We start from the raw sequence: 26,726 nt of genomic DNA on the forward strand, positions 1-26,726 counted from the left end.
TTCTAATCAGGAATTTCAGCAAAATACGACATGAAATCCTTTCTATATCTCATATAATGTATCTAAACTTTGTATTACGATGATATGCCTCTCAATAGGAATGAAATTAGGCAATGACAAAAATGGTCTAGTGCAAAAAACTTATAAGAAAGGTAGATGTTTCACGCGAGAGATTTCTGAAAGCAGTTAACAGCAAGTTCACTCTGCCTTCTAATGTCACAAGTTTGGGACTCATATTATAGTACCATAGGTGAAGCAAAGCCTATTCCCAAATTTTGAGTGAAAAAAAACCCGGTCGAAACCTGCTAAAATAGGCATGCCTATGCATCATCCCCATCATTGACTTTGAGACCTCTTAGTTGTCTCATAAATTCTTGAATGTCTAGGGTGTGTTCTTGAAGATGTGTCCCCGAATAATTTCTCACACGTGCTCTAGTTCTTAGCAGTTTTTAAAATTACATTAACATGATGAAAAATGCCAAAACAAGAGCACCCATGCCAGGAACAACGAGTAACCAGCGGGAAAAACAAATGAACTACATTAACAAAGCAACAGATACGTCGACGCATGCATCATCACCATAATTGAGTTTGAAGACTCTTCGTTGTCTCATAAATTATTGAATGTTTAGGGTTTGTGCTTGAAGATGTGCATTGTCCTCTATTTGGCATGTCTCCTCGTTTTGGGTGCAAACAAATACAAAAATTCTTGGCTTGAACAGAGGACTAAAGCATGAGACAAGGGTCCAATGCACAGGAGAGGGCACAAGCATGAGAACTAGCCCTTTGAATGAGGATTAGTCTGTGCATTTCTCTCATGCTTTAACCATTTGTCTTTCCATTCATTTCTTTCATGCCGTTTCATTCAAATTTGCCATGAATGCAATGTGAATAATTCACCATCATTATAATGATCACCAAAAGACTAATCTATCTATCATCATCACATGCAACATTATCATAATGTTTCCTTGAGACTTTGCCCTTCTCATATTACCATTTATAAGCAACTACACTCAATTCCTCCTAAACATCACCAAAACATGTAGCATTTCAGGGAAAGTTTTTTTGTAGGCTAGAACATGTTGCTCTAGCATGACTTGCTATTGGAAAGTTTTTTCCTAACATGGAGCAAAAATCGGTGCAAAATTTGGATATTCTGACATCACCAATGCGTTCAGAGTGCCTCAAAACCCCTATATGTCTTTCGAATCACCAAAATCGGACTTCAAATGAGGGAGAAATGACAATTCCGATTTTGGTGATTCGAAAGTCGTTTTGGGGGTTTTGGGGCACTCTGGATGCATTAGTGATGTCAGAATATCCTAATTGCACATCAAAAAATTTTAGGGATTTGAGCCACTCCAAATGCATTGATGTGGCCTTGTTTACGCAAAAATTTTTGCACAAAACTGCATCATCATTAAAATCACCCTTTTAATGAGAAGCTATGAAAGGAGCTATTCATACCACAATCAATACTTTACTACTTGAACCTCCTACTCCAAAATGTACTTATGCTACTGTGACTACACAAATACCACTACACTGATTTCCGTTGAGAATATGCTTGTATCTTGTGTTTGGCATTGTAGCCTGCTGGTATGGGATCATCCCTCTCTATCTTTTGCTTAGGGGTCTTTGTTTGGGAGTAATTATGATCAAGTCTTCTCTTCACCTTTGAAGACCTGACAACAGAGAGAAATTTTTGCATAAATGAACACTGACATATTTGTGGTGTATGAATATGTGTGAGTGCGTCAGAAAGAAAGAAAGAAAGTCTATTAACGTCCACTGAAGATCAAAAGGTCTATGGGACAGCAAGAAACCCTCTAGTACATCTGCTTTAGGGAGGGCACATGGCAGCTCCCAAGGAGTGCAAAAAGCAACCCATATAATTTAGAGTACCTACATGATAGTCTGGAAGAGTAAACAGCCATACATCAGTTTCAGACTGAGAAAGAAAGAAAGAAAGAAAGTTTATTAAAGTCTTCGGAAGACCAATGGGTCTATGAGACTGTGAAAATCCTGATACAATGAGCTGTGGTAGTGGAGCTACTAAACGAGCGTCAATACCAATGCAAAATGCAAAAAATGCAAAAAATGCAGAATGGCAGTACTAAGTCCTAAGTACAACATAGTCATGTCGATGGTCGACTATATATCAATCTCAGCATCATCATCAATATCATCATCATCCCCAGCAACAGCAAGATATCAAGATGGATGAGGCAGTGGAGGCATGAAGTCGGCAATAGAGTGCTATCGGCGCACGTCTCCTGGTCGTAGCTCCTGGTCGTAGCTCTGTGTCTAACCAGGGCTACTGTGACCCCCGTCGGTCGGGCTCCAACTCTAAACAAGGAGGGGATGTCTCCAAGTGTGATCTGTGTGTCGAACCTCTGTCTGAGCTATCGGGTCACGGGCTCCGGGTCACGGTCATGTCGAGGCCTCGTCTCGTTGGGGTCCATGTGATCTAGCTGAAAGAACTCCATGATAGAGCTCTGAGAGGGATCAACCGAGGAAGAAGTCTGCTCCTGTCTCCGTGCTTGAAGTATCCTCTCGTAGTGTCTAAGTGCCTCATGAATGAAACCTGCCAAACACCGCTGGTCTGGGTAGGAGAGGAAATCGGCTAAAATCCCATAACTATCTCTGAAGGGGTAGTGGAAACATCCTCGGATCTCATAGTACACAGGACACCTGAAGATGAAATGCTCCTTTGTCTCAACCTCCTATATGTCACATAGTGTGCATATGCGCCGCTCCCTGGGTAGTCGCTCTGCTCTGCCGCTCTTGATGCGAAGTCTATGTGAAGAGACCCGGAACTGCCCAAGAGAGATCCTCATCGAGTGGGGTAGGTGAATCTGTGTGTATCCTGGTGGGTCAATGAAACCCTCCGTTGTGATATGTAAGAAGTGATCTCTGTAGAAGCTAAGCTTCACTGGGAGTTCACTCGGTTCCAACCAGGTCTGAAAAGTGTGTACCTGTAGTAGATCCTCACGGATAACCTGGTTGACCTCGTGTGATAAGAGGGGAGAGAACGGAGCATCCATGCTATACTAAAAGGGAGGTAGTCTATCCATGTGGAGCCCCAGTCGCTCAAACCATCTCTCTGTACGTGCATACCAGCACCTCTGATCTCCTCCTGCTGCAAGTGCCATACTGTCTCAAGCTCGTCAATGTAGAGGCCAAACAAGGTAGGCGACAAAGGACACCCTTGTTTGATCCCGATGGTACTCATGATCTCGTCTGTCCACCCGGATCCTACCCGAACTCTGCCAGAAACTCTCTCGTAAAGTGCCATGACAGCCCAAATGATCTCCTGGTCATAACCCAAGTCCTGTAGGTGCCGTATGAGGCGGGCTCTCGGGACTGTGTCAAATGCCTTGCAAAAATCCACAAAGCAACAATAAACCCTCTGCTTCCATGACCTCGCCTCCTCGATGATACATCTGAGCATCAGAATGTGGTCCATGGTTCCATGATCACGCCGGAATCCAGCCTGTCCTGCTGCTCTGAGTCCTTGACACTCTGCAAGTCTGCTAACCTCGGAGTCAAGTACTGATGCATAAATCTTAGACATGACATGTCCAATCATAATGGTCCTGTAGTTCTCCGGGCTCATGGGATCCCCTGCCTTGTGGATGGGTGAGATAGTGTTAATGGTCCAAGTGTGTGGAAATCCCAAACAAACCGCTTCATTAAAAAGCTTTGCTAAGATCGGGGCTAGGAGGTTAATCCCATATGCAATGAACTCAGTGCATAGTCCCTCATGATCCTTCGCTTGGCCATTATGAAGTTTCATTACAGCATCCTTTACCCCTCCTCTAGCGAAGAGGGTGCAGGATGTGGGACGAGGCATGTGTGAGAGGCTAGGAACTCTGGCTGATTTGGGATGTCATAAAGTGTGCGTGCATAATCAAACCAGATCTGGGTGTCAGTGAGTGGCGGAGGGGACCGTCCTTCTAGAAATATCCGCCAGAAGTCCTTAGAGTTGTTACTAAACAAAATGTTCAGTAGCCCCTCCTCGTTTCGACGAACGAAGTCTAGTTTCTTCCTCCGTACCAGTCCACGGTATTCACATAGCGTATCTGGTGCGCTCGGAAGACTGTTTTTGGTTTCGAATCTGAGTTGACGGCGTAAGGCCTTACACTCATCATCGTACCAACTATTACAGGGTACGGTTTCAGGGGATGGTGGGCGGGTGGAGCGGGTGGTGTGGGGAAAAGCGTGAATGGTAGCCTCGTGTAGTGAGCGGGTGACAAGGGCAGCACGATCCTCTAAAAGGGGTATGAAGTCAATATAAGCGAGAAGTATGTACAGATGGCCAGAGTAAGAAGGTGAGTGATCCCGATCAAAGCGTATATCGTGGTAGGTGGAGTAAGTACTGAGTGGGGTGGAAGGTGCTGTGCGAAGGGAGGTGGAGATGCGAAAGAAAAGGTATGTATGATCAGCCCCTGGGGGAGAGGTGCTACAGTGAAGTCAGTAATGCGAGATGTGAAGACAGGGGATCCCATGATGTAATCAACAACACTGGAGCCCCCCCCATGTGGAAAGCATGTGAAACCACCTGAAGCGGGCCATCTGTCAAGACCATTATAGATAATGAGATCATGTATTTTGCCTAGGTCTAATAGGGCCTACCCATAGGATGAGAGTGGACCTCGCCTATCAGCCAAAACCCGTAGCATACCTGCCTCCTCAAGGTCAACATCTGCCAGTAGAGTGGAATCATCTCTGAAATCAAGAAGTGGTACCTGACGGGCCCTTGTCCTCGCGTTGAAGTCCCCCACTAGAAGGACTTCTCTGCGGCTAGAAAAGTCAATGATGGACTGATAAAGGACAGCAAATGGGGATGTTTCATCATCACGTCGAATATCTCTGGCAAAGTGGGAGGTCTCCGGGGGGGAAGTAGCAAACTGCGACAAACAGATTCTGGCTGTCCATGTGTCGTATCCGGATCCAAAGAAATCTGGAATGTGTATCTCTCTGCTCTACTGAAATGATCCCCCGAAGTTGGATCTGAAAAGGACTGCAACTCCACCTGAACCTCGAACTCCTCCTGTACCCCTCGTCTCATCTCTGTAGGCAGACTCCCATGTATATCCGTTGACTATTGGGAGAGGGCGCTCTGGACTCTGATGTGTCTCTGTATAGAAGACTATGTCATGGCCTGTATAGGATTCCGAGAAGTTCCCTGGTTCTGACCATAAGGTACCATTATAGTTCCAAATGGTGCAGGACAGGGTCTCGGATATCTGAGTCTCATAGGCCCCGTTCCCTATGTAGGGGAGGGGGCAGGTGTCCTATGGGGGCCTGTAAGAAGTCGTCCCTCTCGTACCACTGCCCACTTCCCCTCCTTTCGGGCCTGATCCCGCTGCTGCAGCAAAGAGCGCCTCTCCTCAACCTGTAGAGGTGTGAGTTCCTCATCCATAGAGATCGTTGGCTGATCTTGAAGGACTGACCTATGTCGTAGAGCTGAAAGTCGTGCCTGAGTGTCATGAAATCGTATGATCAGGGGTTGCTCTCGGTTGGGATCTCTCCCCACCCGCCATGCCCTCTCTATCCTGTGCTCAGCCACACCCAAGGTAGCGGTCACGAACGCAGTTGCATCTACCATGGGTGTAGCCTCAGTGCGTGGGATCCAGCGTACTCTGATGTTGAGAGCCTTACTGGCTCTCTGCTGCTGCTGCATGAGGGTAGTCGAAACGGTGACCCTTGCGGGTTCCCGTTTGGCCACGTCAACCCATCTGGAAGTCTCCTCAATAGCAGATTGCATGCTCGCAATCTGTGCCTCGACCACCCGGGTACTCCCTGGGGCAGTGTGTATGGCTGTGACCTCCTGTCGGAGCTGCATGATATCCTGTCTGAGTCCCTGAATAAGACCCGCCTGCTCTCGAATGGCCCTAGCCTGCTCTTGTATGATGTGGCTCTGCTCCCGGTTGAAGCGGACCTGCTCCCGTGCGAAGCAAGCCAGCTCCATCTCACGCTCATGAAAACTATGTATCTCCGTGAGTAGGGTCTCACGGGCCTCTGGTGTGTCAGTCCACCCATGTCCATGCTGAAACTGTGGTGACTGTGGCATGAAAGAGTGGGACTGAGTCCGAAAACTGGACGGTGGCTGAGTGAGGAACGGAGATGACAGTGGAATGGATGAGGCAGCCCCAACGGGGTGTGGGAGGGTGGGCTGACTGAGAGGGAGAGGGGAGAGTGAAGCGTAATGCGGCACAGTGTATGACACCTCCGAAGTAGGGGTCATAAGATGTACGAGAGCTGTAACAAGAGAAGAGGGAAAGGGAACAACAACTGGCACCATGGGCATGAGTATGTCACTAATCGTAGATGTAGATGGAGCTGAGACTAGGAACTAGAGCTGGGCCTGAAGCGGGGACTGAAGTCGAAGTAGAGATAGAGATAGAGGGAGCTGAGGTTGGAGCTGAAAACGAAACTGACACTGTAGCGGGAGTTGAGGTTGAGGTTGAGGTTGAGGTAGAGATAGAGGCTGAAGAAGCTGAGGCGGGTCCTACCTTTGCCTTGTTGTTTACCCCGAGTCCACTTCGGTTGTAACGTGTGTTCACATCCTCCAAATTCAGTTGTGTCGTTTGCTTTTTTGTTGTTGTTGTTATTTTCGTCTTTCTTGGCTTTGTCCCCCATTCTCTTGGGGTGCGGGTACAGATCTTAGTGTTAATGTTCAGACGGTGGGAGCGGGAGCACCGGTTGCCCCCCCATAATGGGAGGCACGTCCAGTGCGAGGTGGTGGAGAGGTAGTGCGGAAGCCTGAAGTGGAGAGGTAGCCAAGAGGTGGAGAAGGAGGAGAGGCTAAGATGGCGAGGATTTTATTTTAAAAAAAAAAAAAAAAAGGTGGTTGTGGTTTCCTTTTTTTTTTTTGCCCAAAAAAAAAAAAAAAAGAAGTGGCGAGGGGATTAGAGAAAGGGGGGGGGGGGGCGGTGGATGAGTGGAAAAGGAGGGAGGGAGGTGGCTGAGTGAGGGGGTAGTGGGGAGCGAGGGGTGGCTGAGGGGAGCGAGGGGCTGAGCAAGGGGTAGCGGGGAGCGAGGGGTGGTTGAGGGGAGTGAGGGGTGGTTGAGGGGAGCGAGGGGCTGAGTGGGAGCGAGGAGCGAGAAGGGGGGGTGCGGGTAGCGAGAAGGGGGGCTGAGCGGGAGCGAGGAGCGAGGGGCTGAGCGGGAGCGAGGGGCGAGAAGGGGGGGTGCGGGTAGCGAGAAGGGGGGCTGAGCAGGAGCAAGGGGCGGGGGGCTGAGTGGGCTGAGGGGAGCGAGGGGTGGCTGGGGGGAGCGGGGGGCTGAGCGGGCTGAGCGAGAGCGGGAGCGAGGAGCGAGAAGGGGGGTGCAGGTAGCTGCAGCAGCACCCAGGGAGGAGCTGGAGCGGGAGGAGCAGCGCCAACGGAGGGGCCGAGCAGGGTGGGTAGGTAGGCTGAGCAAAGGGAGGCTGAGCAGAGCGGAGCGGAGGAGCGGGAGGTAGAGGCGGGGGGGGGAGAGGCGGAGGAGTGGGAGGTAGAGGCGGGGGGGGAGAGGCGGGGGGGGAGAGGGAGAGGGAGAGGAGAGGGAGAGGGAGAGGGAGAGGAGAGGGAGAGGAAGAGGGAGAGGGAGAGGGAGAGGGAGAGTCTTTTGGTTTTGATTTAAACTCTCTGATTAGTGCTATGCCTTCACAGTAAACTGCTCATTTTCCATCCTTTCTGGCAGCCTTGCTGACTTTAGCTAATTCAGTTGCCTTAATCTTGAGTTGAGATTTTGTAAGCTCCTCTGGTATCCATACTTTGGTGCCCTTTAACTTGTAAGATTGTCGAAGAAGCTTGATCCGCATATCTTTTGACTTCAGTGTAAGGATTGCATGACCTTTATAGTGTAAAATAGAAGCTGGCTTGGAGTTGTCATCATCCTGCTCATCATCATCCACCCAATCAATGTTGGGCAAGCTTGCTTTGATCTTTGTCAATATTTCACTATATGTGTCCTCGTCTTTGTACCATCTAGCTTCGTGTTCTTTAATCTCTGCTTGAATATCAGACTTACTTGCTTTGCTATCCACTTCCACAATTACTTCCTTCTTAGCAGTTTGTACTTCAGTGTGAACAAGATCTTTGACTGTAGAGACTAGCTGCGGGGTAGGGGGGAAATCCTTACAAGATTTTACAGTCTCATCAATTACTACCTGCTTACTAGGCCCTTCCAAAATGTGAAGTCGGGCCTTTACTTCTGCCAATTCCAATCATAGCTCTCTCACTGTCTGTTGCAGATAAAATATCTGATCCTGTTGCCCGAGGATGGGTCGTTTTGAGCCTTCTTATTGGTAATTCTGTGCATATGGAGAGGGTGTCATGGCTGCAACTGTAAAGTACCGAGTCCTGATGGATGTTGAAGGAGTTGAGGGGGACTTGGAGGAGAGGGTAGGCCAGTCCATAATTGGCTATCTGTTGAACCCCCTAGCTTAACCTAACCCCCGGCGGACCTCCACCGGGTTGGGTTGGGGGTTTAGCCCAACTCGGGGTTAGGGTTAGTTTGGCTGCTTCTAACAGATTCAAAGGGAGAGGTACGGTCGAAGAGGTTCGGGCTGCTACTATTGATTGATTGTACGGTTTGGGCTGCTGCTAACGGTTGTATGGACGGGGGAGAGGTACAAACGGGAGGACTAGGACTAGGTACAGACAGAGCTGTTGTGATGGGGGGAGGTACGGCCGTACGGCCCTGGGCCGTGGTACGGACGACGAAGCACTGTGGTACTGACGACGATGAAGGTACGGACAAACGTATGGATGGAGGTACAACGAAGGTACGGACGGACTGTACGGTATGGGAAGAGGCTATACACAAAGAGAGAGAGAGAGAGAGAGAGAGAGAGAGAGAGAGAGAGAGAGAGAGAGAGAGAGCATGCCCACAGTTGATGATGTTGATGGGATCGTTTCTAACCGTGTTAAAACTTAGTCTTTGTTTTGCTTTACATGATTGAATTTAGGCCCATTCCTTTCATCCTTCTGGGTTATTCTACTGCCTACTTGTACATCTTAGCTTTACTCAACCTAGGCTCCCATTCCTTTCATACTCTGGGTTATTTTACGGTCTACTTGTACATCTTAGCTTTACTCAACCTAAGGCTTTTATCACTCTTAATCAAACTTAGTGTTCGGTGTCCATATCTATGATTTAAAACTGCACTGTGGTTTACTTCAAATCATGAGTTGGGGTGGTTTCTTGTTACATCTAGATATATACTTGTATCCATAGAGCTTAGGTTTACCCAATTTTCAGAGCTTATCATTACTCAATCTACCTTAGGCTTGGTTGTCAATATTCATGATTAACAACTTTACTCAAATATGCTAGTCTGATTTGATAAGAGTGCAGCATATGTGATTGGGTTAGATATTAGCTATTTCTTGTCAATTTTGAAAAGCTTTGCCATGTGACCCCTCTACCCATGCACGCAACTAATTAACATTAGGTCTACAACAAACAAAAATTGCTCGTATATTATTTATTTGACATATGATAGGCAAATGACTGATTTTCCCAGTAATGGATAAAATTTTGCGTATGATTGTCATGCCACTTTCCATTCTATCAACTCAGGGATGCACTGGGCATCTCTAGTCCACTTGATCATGGTGGGTTTGGAACGCACAGTATATCTTTGGCCTTTCAAAGACAATAATAGATCTACCTCTTTTAAAGACAATACATAACAAGAATGACAAATGTGATGTTTATACAGAGGTAAGAGAGCAGCAAGCCATAGCAAGTAACAATAAGATTTTACATATTTGGGGATTGCAAGATAGTTGCCTTAGCTACTTTGAAATGGAAGAGGAAGAGGAATGCATTGATGAGGAAAAGATTATCCAACTCAAGAAGGTAGTGCCACAAATCGGTTGGAATGAAAATGACATAAGTCTTATCACGTGAAAGGGAAACCAAGCACATATTTATTTCAAAGAAAGGATTTTAAGAACCAAGATCCTTAGAGAAACCAACAAGCTCAAGGGTACTAAGATTTGGATATTTGAAGAGCTCACTCCGACCCAACTCAAACAAAGGGCAAATGAACTTATCAAAGTGAAAGAAGCAAGGAAAGAAAGTAAATGGGCGGTTTATCAAGACGGGCAAGCACTCATTAGAGATTTTAAACCTAACCCCAAAGAGTCTCAGTCTTGAACTGATGTTATTCAGACCACCCTTAATATAGTACTTGAATGTAGTTATGCTATGATAATTTGGGGTTGAGCTGCTGTACTCCCCCATAGACTCTCAGTCTCTAACTGCCTTAGCTATTTTGAAATGGAAGAGAAAGAGGAATGCATTGATGAGGAAAAGATTATCCAACTCAAGAAGGCAGTGCCACAAATCGGTTGGAATGAAAATGACATAAGTCTTATCACGTGAAAGGGAAACCAAGCACATATTTATTTCAAAAAAAGGATTTTAAGAACCAAGATCCTTAGACAAACCAACAAGCTCAAGGGTACTAAGATTTGGATATTTGAAGAGCTCACTCCGACCCAACTCAAACAAAGGGCAAATGAACTTATCAAAGTGAAAGAAGCAAGGAAAGAAAGTAAATGGGCGGTTTATCAAGACGGGCAAGCACTCATTAGAGATTTTAAACCTAAACCCAAAGAGTCTCAGTCTTGAACTGATGTTATTCAGACCACCCTTAATATAGTACTTGAATGTAGTTATGCTATGATAATTTGGGGTTGAGCTGCTGTACTCCCCCATAGACTCTCAGTCTCTAACTGATGATGATTTTGGTGTGCATTTTGTCCCATAGACCCGTGAAGTCTCCTGTGGACGTTAATCTCTCTCTCTCTCTCTCTCTCTCTCTCTCTCTCTCTCGGCATTGCATGCTTTATGCAGTTGGGAGACTACCAAATCCTGTCACCTATCATCTATGGGTTCCTTGATGCCCACTACTTGAGCTCGATTAGCCTTTTATGCCTTTTGTTCTTCAAAAAGTAGGGAGGAGTTTCTTAGCAGTCTCATATGTTGCAATTTCCTTCTTTGTCTCCTAGATAGACCCCAGGGGGTCTTGGGATATGCCAAAACTTAGAGGGCAGCTTATGTTTGGTATTAACTTGGAACATAATTGTTGCTTTGCTCACTTTCTGGCCTGGTGTTTTTCCTCTCTCTCTCTCTCTCTCTCTCTCTCTCTCTCTGTTGTAACACACACGCGCGCGCGCCTTTTTAGTAATCAGGAGGTCAGTCGCCTTTGTCCTCAGTCATACTGGGGGTCCTTCAAGCTGGCTGCTTCAGCTCAAGGGACCTTGAAAGGGTAGCAGTCCCATCACACAACCCGCAGAGTCTTGGCAGTGTTTGGGAGGAACAATAGCTTTCTCACTAAGGAGTAGGATGCCATCCAAGAGCAGGCCCCCCTTTCTTGTGTTCCGCTGTAACTGTCTAATCTAGCCCACTGTAGGTTGGGGGTGTCCGTATGCCCAATTGAAACTAGAAAGCAGCAAGGCCACATAAACTCATAGAGAAAATGTGAAATATAGACAAGCTCAAAACCAAGACTTCTGGGAGGAAGCAAGCAATTAAGAAGAAGAAGTCACATCACTTGTAGACTGCTAACATCACCTGGCTCCCTCGACCTTGGCGATTCAGATAATTTCAGCTTAAACTGAGTTTGGTTAAGGCCTTCAGCTATCCAAATATTGTATCTTTCAGTTTTCTTATTGTCAGAAAAGCTCAACTGTGTACTCCATGCCTTCATCATTTGATTTTTGGTATCATTATATCAATTGCCATTCGATAGACCTATTCTAATGTATTGTGCCTTGACTGTCCTCTCTCCTGCTCTCTGAATTCTTGCTGCACTTTTCCCATCAATGTGTTATCATATTCACCAATTGCATAGTTTCTGAAGGAGAGAACTTTGTGTGGTGTGTTGTCTTTACATTCTTCCATAGAACTTCCATGGCACGAGTTATGCATGCGCTTAGCCTGAGCTGCGGGGCACTTTTGGGCAGTCTCTGTGCATGCCTTGTGTGCTTGGGCTTAACTGCTAGGGATTACAAGACCCCCTCTTCCTCACAAGTAGCCCCGAACTGCATCAGTGGGTCTCAGAACACCCACCCCCATTTACACCTGTGCACCCACCTGCTGCAGCAAAACAAATCAGCAAAGACTTCGATGCTCAGGCTAGGAAACTTGCATCTGAAACACACCCTGTGCAAACAACAATCAAGCAGGATCAAGGGAGGAAACAGGAGGCACCTAGACTAACAATCCTGTGCACCCTTATCTTGCTGTAGCAGAAAATTTGATTATTCCAGAATTGATGCGAGGTGATCTTTCTTTCATTTCTTTCAGGATGAGTAGAGATAGCTGGTGGGGTGGCATTCTCAAAGGTGGAAGATGCACTGAAGAAACTGGTCACAGCTAAGATTGTATCTCCAATGAGCGAATACATAACACTTCTAAAGGATTTCCCTATGATGGTCTGTTTGCAAGATATATGCTGAGGATTCCGAATATAGCTTACTTTATGAGGAAAATCAGTTGCTTAAAGAAGGGAACACCAATTGTGAAATTTGTGGAAGACCGGTCTATAGGAAAGTGCGATTTCCATGAAATGCTAAAAATTTGGCAGTGAGAGAGGGATAAAGAAAATCTGCAAGTATCTCAGTTGGTAGTTTTGTCTTTTAGGAGAAATTCGATATGTGCTCTTGAGCGGTATGTTCTTGCTGCCCAGGGTGCAGCAGATAGGAAGGTTGAGGGAGATGCAGAGTTATAATTTACAGTATGTATAACATAGAATTACAAACAAGAGAATGGGAACAAAAGCTCAATTTATTTCCTGACTCTCAAAGCTGGAAATGTTGAGTTGGTGTGGCTTAGCTTCATTGATGCTCAAGTGCAAAGTGCAGCAGAGAGCTGTGTCCTCTCCCAATATAAGTCAGTTGCAAAGCTAACAATAGGTTGAGACCCCATGTGAAGGATTCCTCGCCTTGCATGAACGGAGCAAAAAAGGAATAATGTCAATCCCATGTATCTCTGCTACCTTAAAGTGACTCACCTCAAGGTACAGCTAAACCCAGCACACTCAGGATGACTGACAATACTTTGCATTAAATATCTAAGGTAGCAATTAGCTTTCTTATATTGACCATTTCAATGAAGATGGTAACATGGATTAAGGCTATACTTACTGTCTGGTGTCTTACAACTTTTTGACATGTGCAATCCTGAAGATTGATTATCTCACTGTTTGATTTACAATAGCTAAATAACTTCTTAAGGATACTTGTGAATGACGTTTGAAGCCTGGGAGCATCTTTTTTCATGCTGAATATTACCATCTCGACATATATATTCACCACCACTTAAATCCAATTATGACGTCTATAGCCAATTGCAATCTGTTGCGATGTTTTGAGGTGTTCATTTTCTTTCCATTACCATCTTGGCATGGGGGCTATAGCGCTTCACATATGACTTCATCTTTGGCCTACAAAAGTTTCAATGAACTTATTCACATGTCCCTTGTATTCTAAGATGACTAGCCCTCCTTTCTCTACTATGAAAATTGTAATTTAACATCACACATACAAACCTTCTGTCTTGGATGAGCGGTCTGTTTTGATTTTCATATTGTTCTCTAGCATACTCTAGTGCTCATTTGTATGTGCATCACCATGAGACAGAATTTTGACCCGATTCAATAAACATACCAGATAGAGGAACAGCTGAACACGGTCTTTTAACAAACTTTGTGTTGCAGATTCAGAGTCTCATCATCCATCGTACCTACGTCACCTACAGAGGGACAAGGAGGGAGACGTGTATTGCCCAAAAGCTGATTTTTGGAGAAGGAAAGTGTTATGTCGACCATAATAATAGAATCTTATAACTTGGTTATGGAAAGGAGGGAAACCATGAGGGCTCGATGATGTTTGCATAGATGGAAATTACTTGCTATCAGGTAAAAGACTAGGGGCAATGTTAGGCCTAGGTAATAAGTTTGGACATGGAATTACTAGGTCCAAAGAGAGAATGGATTTACTAAGGTCCAACTTAGGAACATGGCCCTCAACGAGGTCCCATTTGGCAACATATTGCTAAGAGAGTAATCCACATAGTTCTAAAGGAGGCTACCAAAAAAAGGCCCATAGTGCCAATGAGGCAACACTGACAAAGAATGAAGGGAGTTTGTGGCTGAGTGGTATGAGAATCAGGGGCCCTCTATGTGGTTGGAGGGTGCAAATGTAAGTTTGAGAGTGCAATACTTGCAACACTAGTAGCAGAGCAGTTAGTGTTCCATGTCAGGAACATAGAGGATTCTGATGGTTGATGGCAGCATTGCCGACGTGACTTGCATAAACAACAGATAGTGCAATGGAGAAGTCATGCAATAATGAAGCAGACAAGTTGTATAACGTTTGCCAATCGTTCAGCCTGAGTTTATTCTCTATGGGCATTGCAAATTGGACATCTTTATTGGCAGCATTCATAGTTGAAGTGAACCCCATTTGATCACTTTTTTTCATCGTCCTTGTACTTTGCTTCTCAATTATAGCTTTGGTCGAAGCTGTGCGCCAAAGTTGAGGTTTTTATTTAGTCACACCCACTGAAGTATTTTGCTTGTCTAATGGAGAAGTAAGCATATAAATGCTGGATGAACCTTAGAGCGATGGATAAGATCCCAAAGTATTGGTTGAGTTTGAACAAGCCTTCTTAAAAGAATGTTTACCTGCAAATGACCTTGAGAGGACATGGAAAGTTTAAAGTAGTTGTTATATGGGTAAAAACTCGCGAGTCCAATATAAATCTAATTATAAAGAGACGGTCCTCAAGTTAAAAGGCATTGATGATTTTAAAATTTCATGAGGGGTCTAGACTCTAAAGTCATTTACAAGGTAGAGATGATAAGAAATTCTCCCAAAATCTTTCAAGAATCTATCAAGTATGCTGACTAGAAGTGGAACAGCCCAGAAACTCTGAATCCACTTTTGAAAAAAGACAACTATGAAAAAGTTAAGCAAGCAAATCTTTCCCTTAAACTGCCTTAAAAACCAAAAGGCGGGAGCTAAAGCCTCAAATAAACCTCAACAAAAGAGGCACATGCGGTGCAGGTATTACTGCTCAAAGGTACTTAAAAGTACACAGAAGTAGAGATTTATCATGGGGATAGCACCCATGTGTGTTGTTTATCATCATCAATGTGGTAGCCCACTTTTGGCCCTCATGATTTAATGAGGATGCATGAAAATATCGAGGGGCAAGAAGTAAGAATAAGGGTCGATGATTGTGGCACAATTAATTTCTTAAACTTTTTCATTAGTTAAGAAAATGAAGCTGCTTGAGATTTCAAGTGCCCACAAATCTGTGGTCTTTCTTGGAAAGGCAATGATAAGAAAGTTTGGGACACCATGACACATGGTGGAGAGGTGGACACTCAAGGCTATCAGGAATTTTCGGATTTTCAAATTATGCATCTCAAGAGAGCAGATGTTCTTCTAGGTCGAGAATTGCTTTAGAATGTCAATAACATAATGCCTCCAACTTTTCATGGCAAGGTATTAGCAAAAGAGCTCGTTCTGCAATATAGGTATAGTGTCACTAACAATTTTCTTAGAGTCCCCTTAAACTCTGAGTGAGATTTTCCGAGCCAAGAAGAAACTAAGGAAAACCCACCAAAATGACAACTAACATTACTGTACAGAGGGAATCTGGTTTAGGCAAAAAAATTAGCCATAATCATCATCATCATCATCATCATCATAAAAAAATTGCTATTTCCTCAAGTGAAAATCAATTTTAATGATAGGCTGATCCTAGGTGCTTTATAAACGTAGCATATGGTTTTTCAAATTCCTGGGAACTCTCTTACAATGGAAATGGCAGGCTTGACTTAGTCCATGTCTGATGTAAATGTCACAAACACAAAATTAGGCACGATGAAAAGGCATACTAATCCCCACTAGACTTGTGCCCCAAGCAAGAAATCCCACAAGATCTCAGTAGTATTTTAGGTGTGCTCTCTTACCACAGGATGAACTATCCTGGCTGGATGTACTGGTTCACCCTTGACCATTCTCATTTTCTCTACGTAGGCCTTGACTATAGCATCACCAATGGGACCTCGACGCTTGCCACATTTGAAACACTGTACCAAAAGTCAGCGCATAAGTGCCACTATCGATCTGAAGCTTGCAAGCAAGAGTTAATATGAGCTGTCAAGTAAAGCATCCCTCCACTCAAAAATACATATTCGATAATACCTCTGTCCTGCGAGGATAATTCACATTTCCACAGTGTGGGTCCTCGCAAATCCAGTTGCCATCTTCTAGAGGGCGTGGCTGTTTATTCCAGAAGTTAGTGCTTTTCTGCTCTGACATTCCGTGGGCTCTGCCAGTAAATTTCACATTAGTACTGGTCCTTCAATGAACAGACAGGATCAAAATTTTATGTTCATTGTATTTCCTCATAAAAATTCTCCAAAAAGGTTTGACGAAACCCTGTCATTGAAAACATTCATCTTTAGTGTGAATAGCCAAAAAAGGCGGTCCCAGCAAACACAACAATATGTATCCACGCAGGTATTAGAGCCATCTGTCTCCTTTGCCCAAAACCCCCGTGTTTTCTGGGAATTAAATGGTTTTGCTACATTGCAGCGGGGAAGTAAAATACATGCCTTATCTAAAGGGTTGGATTTGAATTCCGCGTGTACTACAAATGTCAACCATGACCTCGGTCTCTCTATTGCATTGCTCATGGGAAGGCACAACCTCCATAAGACTTTCCCTCCCGTATAACTACTAGACGAAGACTGTGCGAGTTCCCTTGAAAGGTAAGACGCATTGCGCAATACAAATTACATAATTCGACTTTTGCATATTTCAGCTGGCAACATAGCAAGTTAAGAACTGGCCCATCTCGTTGCATCTTCCAATCATCCACAATAGAGGACAAGTTTCAAATTCCTTTCGATAGTACATCGACTTGCAGGACCTTCGAAAGCAACTTCTTGTCGCGGGATAAGCCTAACACGATAGTAAGGCACTTCTCCTCATCGCAAAGGTGTCTTCCAAGGACGGAATCCACTTTTTATGATCCCCACGCAATAGGTGCAATGTCAAAATGGGACGTCAGGATACATTACAACATGTCATAATGACGATCATCGCAGTTTGGTCCAGACTCCAGAGAGTGATGGTGCAAAATGCAGGGTAAAGAAGCCATTAAAGACGAATTGCGACGCGCAGAAAGCGACCCAAATACAAATAACTGCACAGAAAACCTCCGCGACAGGTAAAGCTATTGATCTGGGAATGCCCAAGATGCATTGACAAAAAACGAGCGAAATCGGGCTATGTTGAATCACAATCTATGTAGCATTTTGAAAACAAGATAGAGGATTCCAAAACAAGATTAACCTGGAGGAAGGGCGCGAGTGTTTGGGCATTGGATGCTATGCTTGAGGTTTGAGGAAGCTCTCAGAGACAATAGCAAATGGAAGCATAGGAATCCTTTCAACACGCACGGAAAGCATGGCAGTTAGAGCATCTATATTCTTAACCAACCTCAGCTCACCCTCTTATGCCATGAACCTCTCAGTCCTTTGTTATTATTATTAGCGGTTTCGTTACACTTTTCATAAAAAAGTGCCACACCATTTTTCACCATGTGGCCCCCTATTATTTCGGTTTTTTCTCTTTCACTCTGTGTGTTACGGAGTTTGCAAATCATTCGGACTTTCCTATACACGGGCTTCCATCATAGGTGTTGCAAATTAATCATTCATTCTTCTTGACAATTGTTTTCCTTTGACATAACCAATTGCCTTGACATAACCAATTGAAGGCAATGCTCACGAGTACTTGTACTCCTTTGTTGCACATGTAGACATTTCAGTAGTAGTCTCATAGTAGCTTTTTGACAGCCTCTTCCCTCCACGGCCCTGGTTTGCAAGCCAATTGGCTGCCAAATTTCAAACTTGGTTCACTCGTTGGCTCTTTTTTTTTGGGTGGAAAACCTGGTTCTCTAGCAGAAAAGCCAATCACTATAAGTCAGCCTGGACAGCGACGACATGGTGGTTTACATACCACCCATCTCACTTGAATAGGCTCTTACACATAAGAGCAATATTCCGCTTATTATTATTATAAGAGCAATAGTCACATAAGAGCAATAGTCAACTTATCATTATTATAGCTTTTATTTTTTGTAACTTGCCCACTTGACTTGCTTGAGACCTACACACCCACGTCCCATGAGTGTAGGCCCCTCAAGAGAGGGCACATCACACCTCTCTTGAGTGCACGAGAGGATTTACCCTCCCCTGTCCCCTTATATGAGAGTCAGTGAGACCCAATGGCAACCATAGGCTATGGAAGCACTCAAGGTTGGTGCCTCCAACCATTCTCAGCATTGGAGACTCTCTTATATACATCCCTTCAAAGAATCAAAAGGTTTATTTGACCTTCACTACAAGGGAAACCTTAGTGTGAGCAAACAATTTGTCATGAAGAGTACATCTTTTAAGGAAGTCAAGTTAGGTAAACCGAAGAAAATGGCTAATAAGAGAAAACAAATACAATTTATGTATATGTAAAGTACGTGGTAAAAAGTGTGTCAAAAGAAACAACAATCATTCGTCAGCATCCATATAATGCATGTAAAGTGGGCGAGGACTTGTTGGTATGATAAGCTTTGTGCAAGTTTTGTTAATTACTCTACATTCTCTCTAAAAAATAGGGTCACTTATTACTCATTCCATTTACAACATTTGCTACGTTGATAGATAAAAAGGATAAGCGACTATCCACATGTGCAACGTCATTTTTTTCTCATGGCTATAACATTGGAACTACTGCGGGAAAGAAAGTTAAAGGTCTTTAACTAGAGCTGTTGCCACCGTTTAGAGGTTCACTCCATGTATACTATAGCTAAGGTATGCACACTCCCAGGCAAGGTAATTGAAATCAGATACTGCGTAGTCCACGTGGCACCTCCACTAGTTAATATATGCCCAGATATGTATGAGTGCATTCTGAGCATAGGCAATTGTTGTAGTTAGATGCTTCTTTAGTATACAAAGAGGAAACACATATAATAGGTAGGGGGACATATTTCTAGGCCCTTAGTGCCGAAATACCCATAAGAAACAAAGGCAACAATTGAGGTAATAAAATACAAAACAATATAGTTGAGACTCAATCTCTATTCGAGACAAGGGTATTGACATGCGCATACGTTCAAGCCATGAGGATTATGGAAGGGACTAAAAATGGAAATTTCCTATGCCTCTTCTCTCCTGGTTGGCTGCGTGGTAGCATCAGCAATGTCCATCATGAACTTCATGTTATATGTGGAGCTAGATCTTTTTTTCGAGATTTTTTTTGGGCCATGCTTTGGACCCAGGCATGCTCATACCCATTCCGTGAAGGGGAGGTAGGGGAGGCAATGCCCCCCCTAGGACGTTGCCGGGGGGTTCTAAGGGGGTTTGACGACATGCATTAGGCCCCCCTTGGTGGGGGTTTGAGGGCAGGCCCCTGAAGCTAAAAATACATCAAAATTGATGCATGAGTTGCTCACAAGTTGTGTGGTCAAGTTTGTAAGATAAGAAGTGTGGCTCACATAGCAAGAAAGCACTAGATATAATGCTTGTATCTTGTATCTTCTCGCTAAGTGAACCATGCATATTGGTGTCTCTTTGTCTTTTCCATTCTGTGTGTTTTCTGTATTGTGTATTTTACGTGTTCCACGTCTTGCATTGTTGCTCCGTTATCACGTTGCTCCTAATAACTAGTATCAAAGCATTTGTTTTAGCAATGTCCATTGACTCGTTAGGAAGGAGTGGGAGCAATGACAATAGAAGGCAAGTTAAAAATTGAAAAGTTCAATCACAAGAACTACCAGTATTGGAAGCTACAGATTGAGGATTATTTATACCAAAAGAATTTTTCTTGCCATTAGGCAGGATCGCAAATGCTTTGGATGGTTGAAGTAGCCCCAAACCCCATTTTTCACCAAGTGTTATGCACAACCGGTAAAAAACACGCTTTGAGGTTTGTTATTCAAACACACTCATTCCTGATGTTACTGATACTTTGCACCTATATCAATCCCAAATATGTTGATGCATGTGCAAAGTATCGTGCCCATCGGATAGCTTTGGATTGTCAAAGTCACTACAAACCCCATTTTTGACCAAGTGTAATGCACAACTGTCAAAAAATAATATCTGAGGTGTGTGATTCCAATGCACACATACCCGATGGGCATGATACATTGCATGTGTGTGAATCCCATCTATGTTGAGATGCATGCAAAGTATCATGCCCATCAGATATGCTTTGGATAGTCAAAGTCGCCAAATCCCCAGTTTTCACCAAGTGTCAAAAAATAGTACCTGAGGTGTGTTATTCGAACATGATCATACCCGATGGGAATGATACTTTACATGTGCCTAAATACCATTGAATCTGAGGTGTGTGAAAAGTATCGCGCCCATCAGATATGCTTTGGATGGTCGAAGTCGCCATAAACCCCATTTTCAGCAAGTGTTATGAACATCGTAAAAAAATAGTGATGTGAGGTGTGTTATTCGAACACAATCATGCCCTATGAGGACCCTATGGTCAGGATACATTGCACTCACATCAATACCACCTACACTGAGGAACGTGCAAAGTATCATGCCCATTGGATAGGCTTTAAATGGTCGAAGTCACCACAAACCTGTTTTTCACCAAGGCAAAAAACATGCTCTAAGGTGTGTTATTCGAACACGATCATACTCGATGGGCATGATAATTTATATGCACATAAATCCAACATATTTTAAGGTGTGTCCAATATATCATGCCCATTGGATATGCTTTGGATGATCAAAATCACCACAAACGCTGTTTTTGACCAAGTATTATGCACACCCGTCAAAAAATAGTATCTGAGTTGTGTTATTTGAACGTGAACATACTTGATGGATAGGACACTATGCACACATGTCAATACCACCTATGTTGAGGTGTGTACAAAGTAACGTGCCCATCGGATTTGCTTTCAATCGTTGAAGTTTCCATAAACCCCCTTTTGCGTAAAGTGTTATGCACATTGTCAAAAAATACAATCTGAGGTGTGTTATTCGAAAGCGCTCATACTAAATGGGCATGATACCTTGCATACAAGTCAATCCCACCTACTCTTAGGCATACACAAAGTATCATGCCCATCGGATATGCTTTGGATAGTCAAAGGCACCTGAAACCCCATTTTTCACCAAGTGTTATGCACAACTGCCAAAAAACATGTTCTGAGTTATGTTATTCAAATGCGCTCATACCCGATGGGCATAATAATTTTCACATGCATCAATCTCACATATGTTGAGGTGTATACAAAGTATCGTGAATGCTCTCATACCCGATGGGCACTTTTCAAAGTAATATGGACAATTGTTAAAAAACTGTATTCGAGCTGTGTTATTTGAACGCACTCATACCCAATGGGCATGATAATTTTCACGTACATTAATCCCACCTATTTCGTAAAGTGTTATGCACACTGTCAAAAAAGACAATCGGAGGTGTATTAGTCAAGTGCGCTCATACCCGATGGGCATGATATCTTGCACAGGCAGCAATCCCACCTACGCTAAAGCACGTATGAAGTAGAGTTCCCATTTAATATGCTTTGGATGGTCAAAGTTGCCACAAACCCCCTTTTTCACCAAGTGTTATGCACAATAGGCAGAAATATACTCTGAGGTGTGTTATTGAAACATGCTCATACTCAATGGGCATGATACTTTGCATGCACATCAAATTTCAATCTCACATATATTGAGGTGTGTGAAAAGTATCGTGCCCATTGGGTATGATTTGGATGGTCGAAGTTGCGACAAAGCTCATTTTGACCAAGTGTTATGCAAAACTATCAAAATTTATGCTATGAGGTGTGTTATTCGAATGCACACATACTCGATGGGCAGGATACTATGCATATGAGTCAATCCAACCTATGTTGAGGTGCATGCAAAGTATCGTGCCCATGGGACATGCCTTGGATAGTCGAAGTTGCCACAAACCCATTATTTAGCCAACTATTATGCAAAACAGTCAAAGAATAGTATCTGAGGTGTGTTATTAGAATGTGCACATACCTGATGGGCATGATACTATGCATACATGTGAATACCACCTAGATTGAGGCACGTGCAAAGTAAATTTCCCATCAGATATGCTTTGGGTGGTCGAAGTCACCATAAAATCCCTTTTCTGTAAAGTGTTATGCACACTGTCAAAAAATACGATATGTGGTATGTTATTCGAACATGCTCATACCTGATGGTCATTATACCTTACCTGCAAGTTCGTAATACTAATATGAGGCATGTGCAAAGTATCTTGCCCATCATATATGCTTTGTATGGTCGAAGTCACCACAAACCCCTTTTTTAACCAAGTGTTACGCACAATTGGCAAAAAACACGCTCTGAGGTGTGTTATTCGAACACGCTTGTACCCGATGGGCATGCTACTTTTCAAGTGCATCAATCACATAAATTTTGAGGTGTGTGAAAAGTATTATGCCCATCAGATATTTTTTTGATGCTCGAAGTCGCCACAAAACCCCATTTTTGACCAAGTAATACGCACAATCATCAAAAAACAGTATCGAAGGTGTGTTATTCAAATGCACTCATACCCTATGGGCATGATACTTTGGATGCACACCAGTACCACCTATGTTGAGGTGCGTGCAAAGTATCATGCCTATTTGATATGCTTTGGATGGTCAAAGTCGCCACAAACCCCATTTTCCACCAAGTGTTATGCATAGCCGGCAAAGACCATGCTCTGAGGTGTGTTATTCGAACGCGCTTATACCCAATTTGCATGATACTTTGTACATGAATCAATCACACATATGTTGAGCCACATGCAAAGTATCACGCCCATCGGATATGCTTTGGATAGTCAAAGTCGCCACAAATCCCGTTTTTCACTAAGTGTTATGCACAATCGTCAAAAAATAGGTATTGGAAATTGGAATTGAGTTGAAAATTCACCAAGTGTTTTTCAACAAGTGTTATGCACAATCGTCAAAAAATAGGTATTGGAATTTCAAAAATGCTAAGTTTCTGTTATATTAGCAAGGTAGAGGTAATACGGCTCACATGCAAATGCATCATTAAGCAGAACAGACTTGATACTAATCCACATTTATAAGTTCACAATACTATCAAATGGGAGTGGTGTTTTAAAATAAGGCTTTATCTAAAGCAGCAATATTCAATGTAGCAAAACTTTCAAAATACAATCATTATGACCATGATTCAAACAACAACATTTTTATTTTCTGTGTACAAAACCCATATTCTAGAAAAACGATTAGAATTGCATTTCATAAATTTACATTAATTCAAATTACTTATGTAGACCTTCCTTAAGCTAAGGGCAATACTTGATTAACCTGGCCTAGCCTAACCTAGCTAATCTAATCTGCTAACCCAACCTAACCTAACTTGACATTAGGGAAGGGGAGGCTTTGGCAACATCATTGCCTAGGGCATAGACTAAGCCCAGACGCAAAAAGGATCGCGAATAGCAGACCAACATGCTAAGAATTCAACCCATTCATTTTGGTAGCTCACCCTTTCTCTTGGTATCCCTGCCCCAATCCAATTCAGCTAAAGCTTTCTGCCTGAACCCTCATGCTTTGTTTTGGATAGACGAAATGCTTTCACTTCGCTTGTTTGGTCATGGATCGCTCTTCAGCTCTAGGTTGTAGAAGTGGAACCAATGGCTTGAGGGTTTGATGGTCTAGAGGGGCTCTTTTGTGAAGTAGCAATAACTCTCACAAGATGGGGTGTGTTATTTGCATTGCCACCTCTCTTCATGCTTCTTGTCTACAAGCATCGGTATTACCATTGCACTGCTTGCCAGCATACCACTAATGTTGTAAGAAACTAGGACAACCTATCACATGGGCCCAATGGATGGTCTTTTAGCACACGTTTGCTCAAGCCATGTTTGGACATTGCCAATTTGTGATTCAAGATAAAGAAATGCATCAGGCTCTTAGTTTACCATGAAGATCACGGGTTTGGACATCCTGTTCTAGCATTCTCTTCATGTCCTATATAACCTTGGTCTTGAAATTATGCAACCTACCGGCGCTCTCTATCACAAGTCTCCATCTCTCTCTCGTACAATCTTTTTCTTTGCTTTAGTAACTACTCTCAAAGCATCTAGTTAGGGAAAGGGACAAAATATTTGCCCATTGGTGACTATATGAAGGATTTTAAAATTGCATGGGTGAAAGCATTTAAGTAAATTTAAGGAAAGGGAGGGACATAATAGGCTTTCGGTGGTATCCTTATAAGCTTAGGTAGGGGTGTTTTATCATCTCACAAGGACTGTGCATAGGGGGCTTTCTTGAGGTATATGCACATAGGTGATGTCCCCTTTATTAAGAGTGACCCCCCCCCCCCCCCCCCAACTCTTCTCATGACTAATTGTGGTCCACCTTATGTCAACATGCTAGGTACAAAGCTATGGACTATAATCTCACTCGACAATATGAAGTCTACCGGTGGTAAATTTATTCGATTAAGTGGCTTAATTTTTAGTTACCAATGTCATGAGATTACTCTTACCTTATTTGTGATCCCAATAAACAATGCATTCACACAAATGTGAAAACGTTGATGAAATCACTTGTTTTGATTTAGTGCTACATAGACTCTTTAAAAGGGTAGTGCGAACATTAAAAATTGCTTGTTCTCAATGAGTAAGAAAGCATAGAATTGTCCCGAGGGGGGTCACTATGTAATAACCCCATATAGCATGTACGATCCTCAATAGGTATTTGTATACCCCTTATACCCCTAAAGTATGTATTTTTATGTAACTCCACAAGAAAATCAATCCCTCTCGTTGATTGCATGTGCTACCCTTCCACGAAATTCTAAATTTTGATGGGGAATTCAAAAAATTCCATTTTTCTTAAATAATTCTATGAAATAATACCAAGTTATCTATAAGTCTCATTTTCCAAAACTTTGTGGGATAATACTAAGAATAATATGGTTCTACTCCATTAAAAAAGTATGGCATATACAATAATAGCCTTGATTTGTTAAGAAAATATCCCTCTCTAAAGGATATGCTCTTTCTTTGAGAAAAAATTAATCTTCAAAGAGTGTTTTCTTATGTTTTTCCTACACCTATATATTTAGTTCCTTTTATTGCTTCCTTAGTTGGGATAAGATGATAGTAGTGCTAGAAGAAAGTTGTTTATTATGAAAGTCGAGAATAAAGGCCAATGGCTTGTGTTGAAATCTAACTTGATAAAAAGCATATTTGAGAAATTGGTGCGTGCCCATTATGTGCATAAGTATACTATATATAATCCAACGCTTACCTTTTGAAGGCCATGAGAGTCTTGTTACATGTCGAAGAAGAAATGTATGCAGACTGTCTTTTAAGCTGTACACAATTGTGAACCATAAGATTGTCTATTAAGCTCTACACAATTGCGAACCATAGAATGAATATATGGGGAATATATGGTTGTTGAACTTGTAACGTAGTGCACCTTTGACGACCCACCATTGTTGTTGATAATGCTTGTCTATCTGAAATATAAAGGTTGTGTGACTGCAACTGTACACAAAAAGTGGGCCTGTGAAGGCAATGCAAACTTAACCAAGCCAAAAGCAGCTCTGTGCTTGAACGTGGAACCTGGGATGAACAATAATGTATCGCCAGCTTATGGATAAGATTGGTGATCGACATCTTTCTTGCAGGACGCCTTATCACCTTCTGTAACCCGCCTATAAGTCACCTACGCCTCTTATCTAGAGCTGCACTCCACACTACATATCTTATCATCTTGTCTTCAGCCTGAGAGAGAGAACAATGCAGATGGAGTTTTTGGGTTGTCCAGAGTCCATGCAAAGGCCATGTCCTGCTCATTGGGTGCAGCAGCTTCGCACAATGCGTCTCCTCAAATCTCAGTGCTGCAAACTTTGCATATCGATTCCTCTATTATCTCCTCTGCTCAGCCTTCATTGCACTCGGATCACCTAACTCTCGTCGAGGTTTCACACACATGCAAAGGCCATGTCCTGCTCATTGGGTGCAGCAGCTTCGCACAATGCGTCTCCTCAAATCTCAGTGCTGCAAAGTTTGCATATCGATTCCTCTATTATCTCCTCTGCTCAGCCTTCATTGCACTCGGATCACCTAACTCTCGTCGAGGTTTCACACACTTGCCTTTGCTTCACCTGCTCCTAGCTTTCATCAGGGTGCCTTTGCCTGCTTCTCCAAGCTTTGCTGCACTGACGGTGGAACGCATTGTGCCAAGCTGCATGCACCAAATGAGCAAGAACAACATCCCAGTAAAGCCTTGAAGCCTCAGAGTTCGCCTCCAAAAGTTTCTCTTGGAAAGGGCTCATGAATGCACAGGATGACCAAATTCCGTGGCTGATTTGCGCTTCCAAAGTCAACAAGCCTTTGGATGCAATACTCTCTCTTGTGTATACCTTGCATGCTTCCCATATGCTCTTCGTACCTTTTTATTTGCTATCGTATCAAAATTACTTATCGCAGAAACGCACGCAGTAGGTCACTACCATCTATTTCTATACTGGTTTGAAATAGGTGCATGTGTTAAATTGCATGGGTCTTTCATTCTAACGAGTTAAACATCTTTACCTCGAAGGCACTTGGCGCTCTCTTTTGGTGAGCTTTTTGTTTTCCCCAACG

General features: G+C 43.3%; 1 protein-coding gene across 2 annotated transcripts in view; it reads right to left on the minus strand.

Annotated features, from left to right (window-relative positions):
• Positions 1-17,522, minus strand: part of LOC147905352 (uncharacterized) — a 38,977-nt gene extending 21,455 nt beyond the window's left edge. For both annotated transcript variants that reach the window (XM_087381709.1, XM_087381719.1), the window contains exons 1-3: positions 17,385-17,522; positions 16,230-16,356; positions 15,995-16,114 (exon numbers count right to left, since the gene is read on the minus strand). In XM_087381709.1, the coding sequence (XP_087237835.1) occupies positions 15,995-16,114; positions 16,230-16,356; positions 17,385-17,413 (276 nt within the window). In that variant the 5' untranslated portion in view covers positions 17,414-17,522. The remainder of the gene's footprint in view (positions 1-15,994; positions 16,115-16,229; positions 16,357-17,384) is intronic.
• Between the last annotated feature and the right edge of the window lie 9,204 nt (positions 17,523-26,726).

The sequence above is a fragment of the Dipteris shenzhenensis genome, chromosome 1 (genome assembly GCF_047967505.1).
Source record: "Dipteris shenzhenensis isolate YYH24624 ecotype China chromosome 1, Dip_SZ_1.0, whole genome shotgun sequence".
NCBI classification, from domain to species: domain Eukaryota; kingdom Viridiplantae; phylum Streptophyta; class Polypodiopsida; order Gleicheniales; family Dipteridaceae; genus Dipteris; species Dipteris shenzhenensis.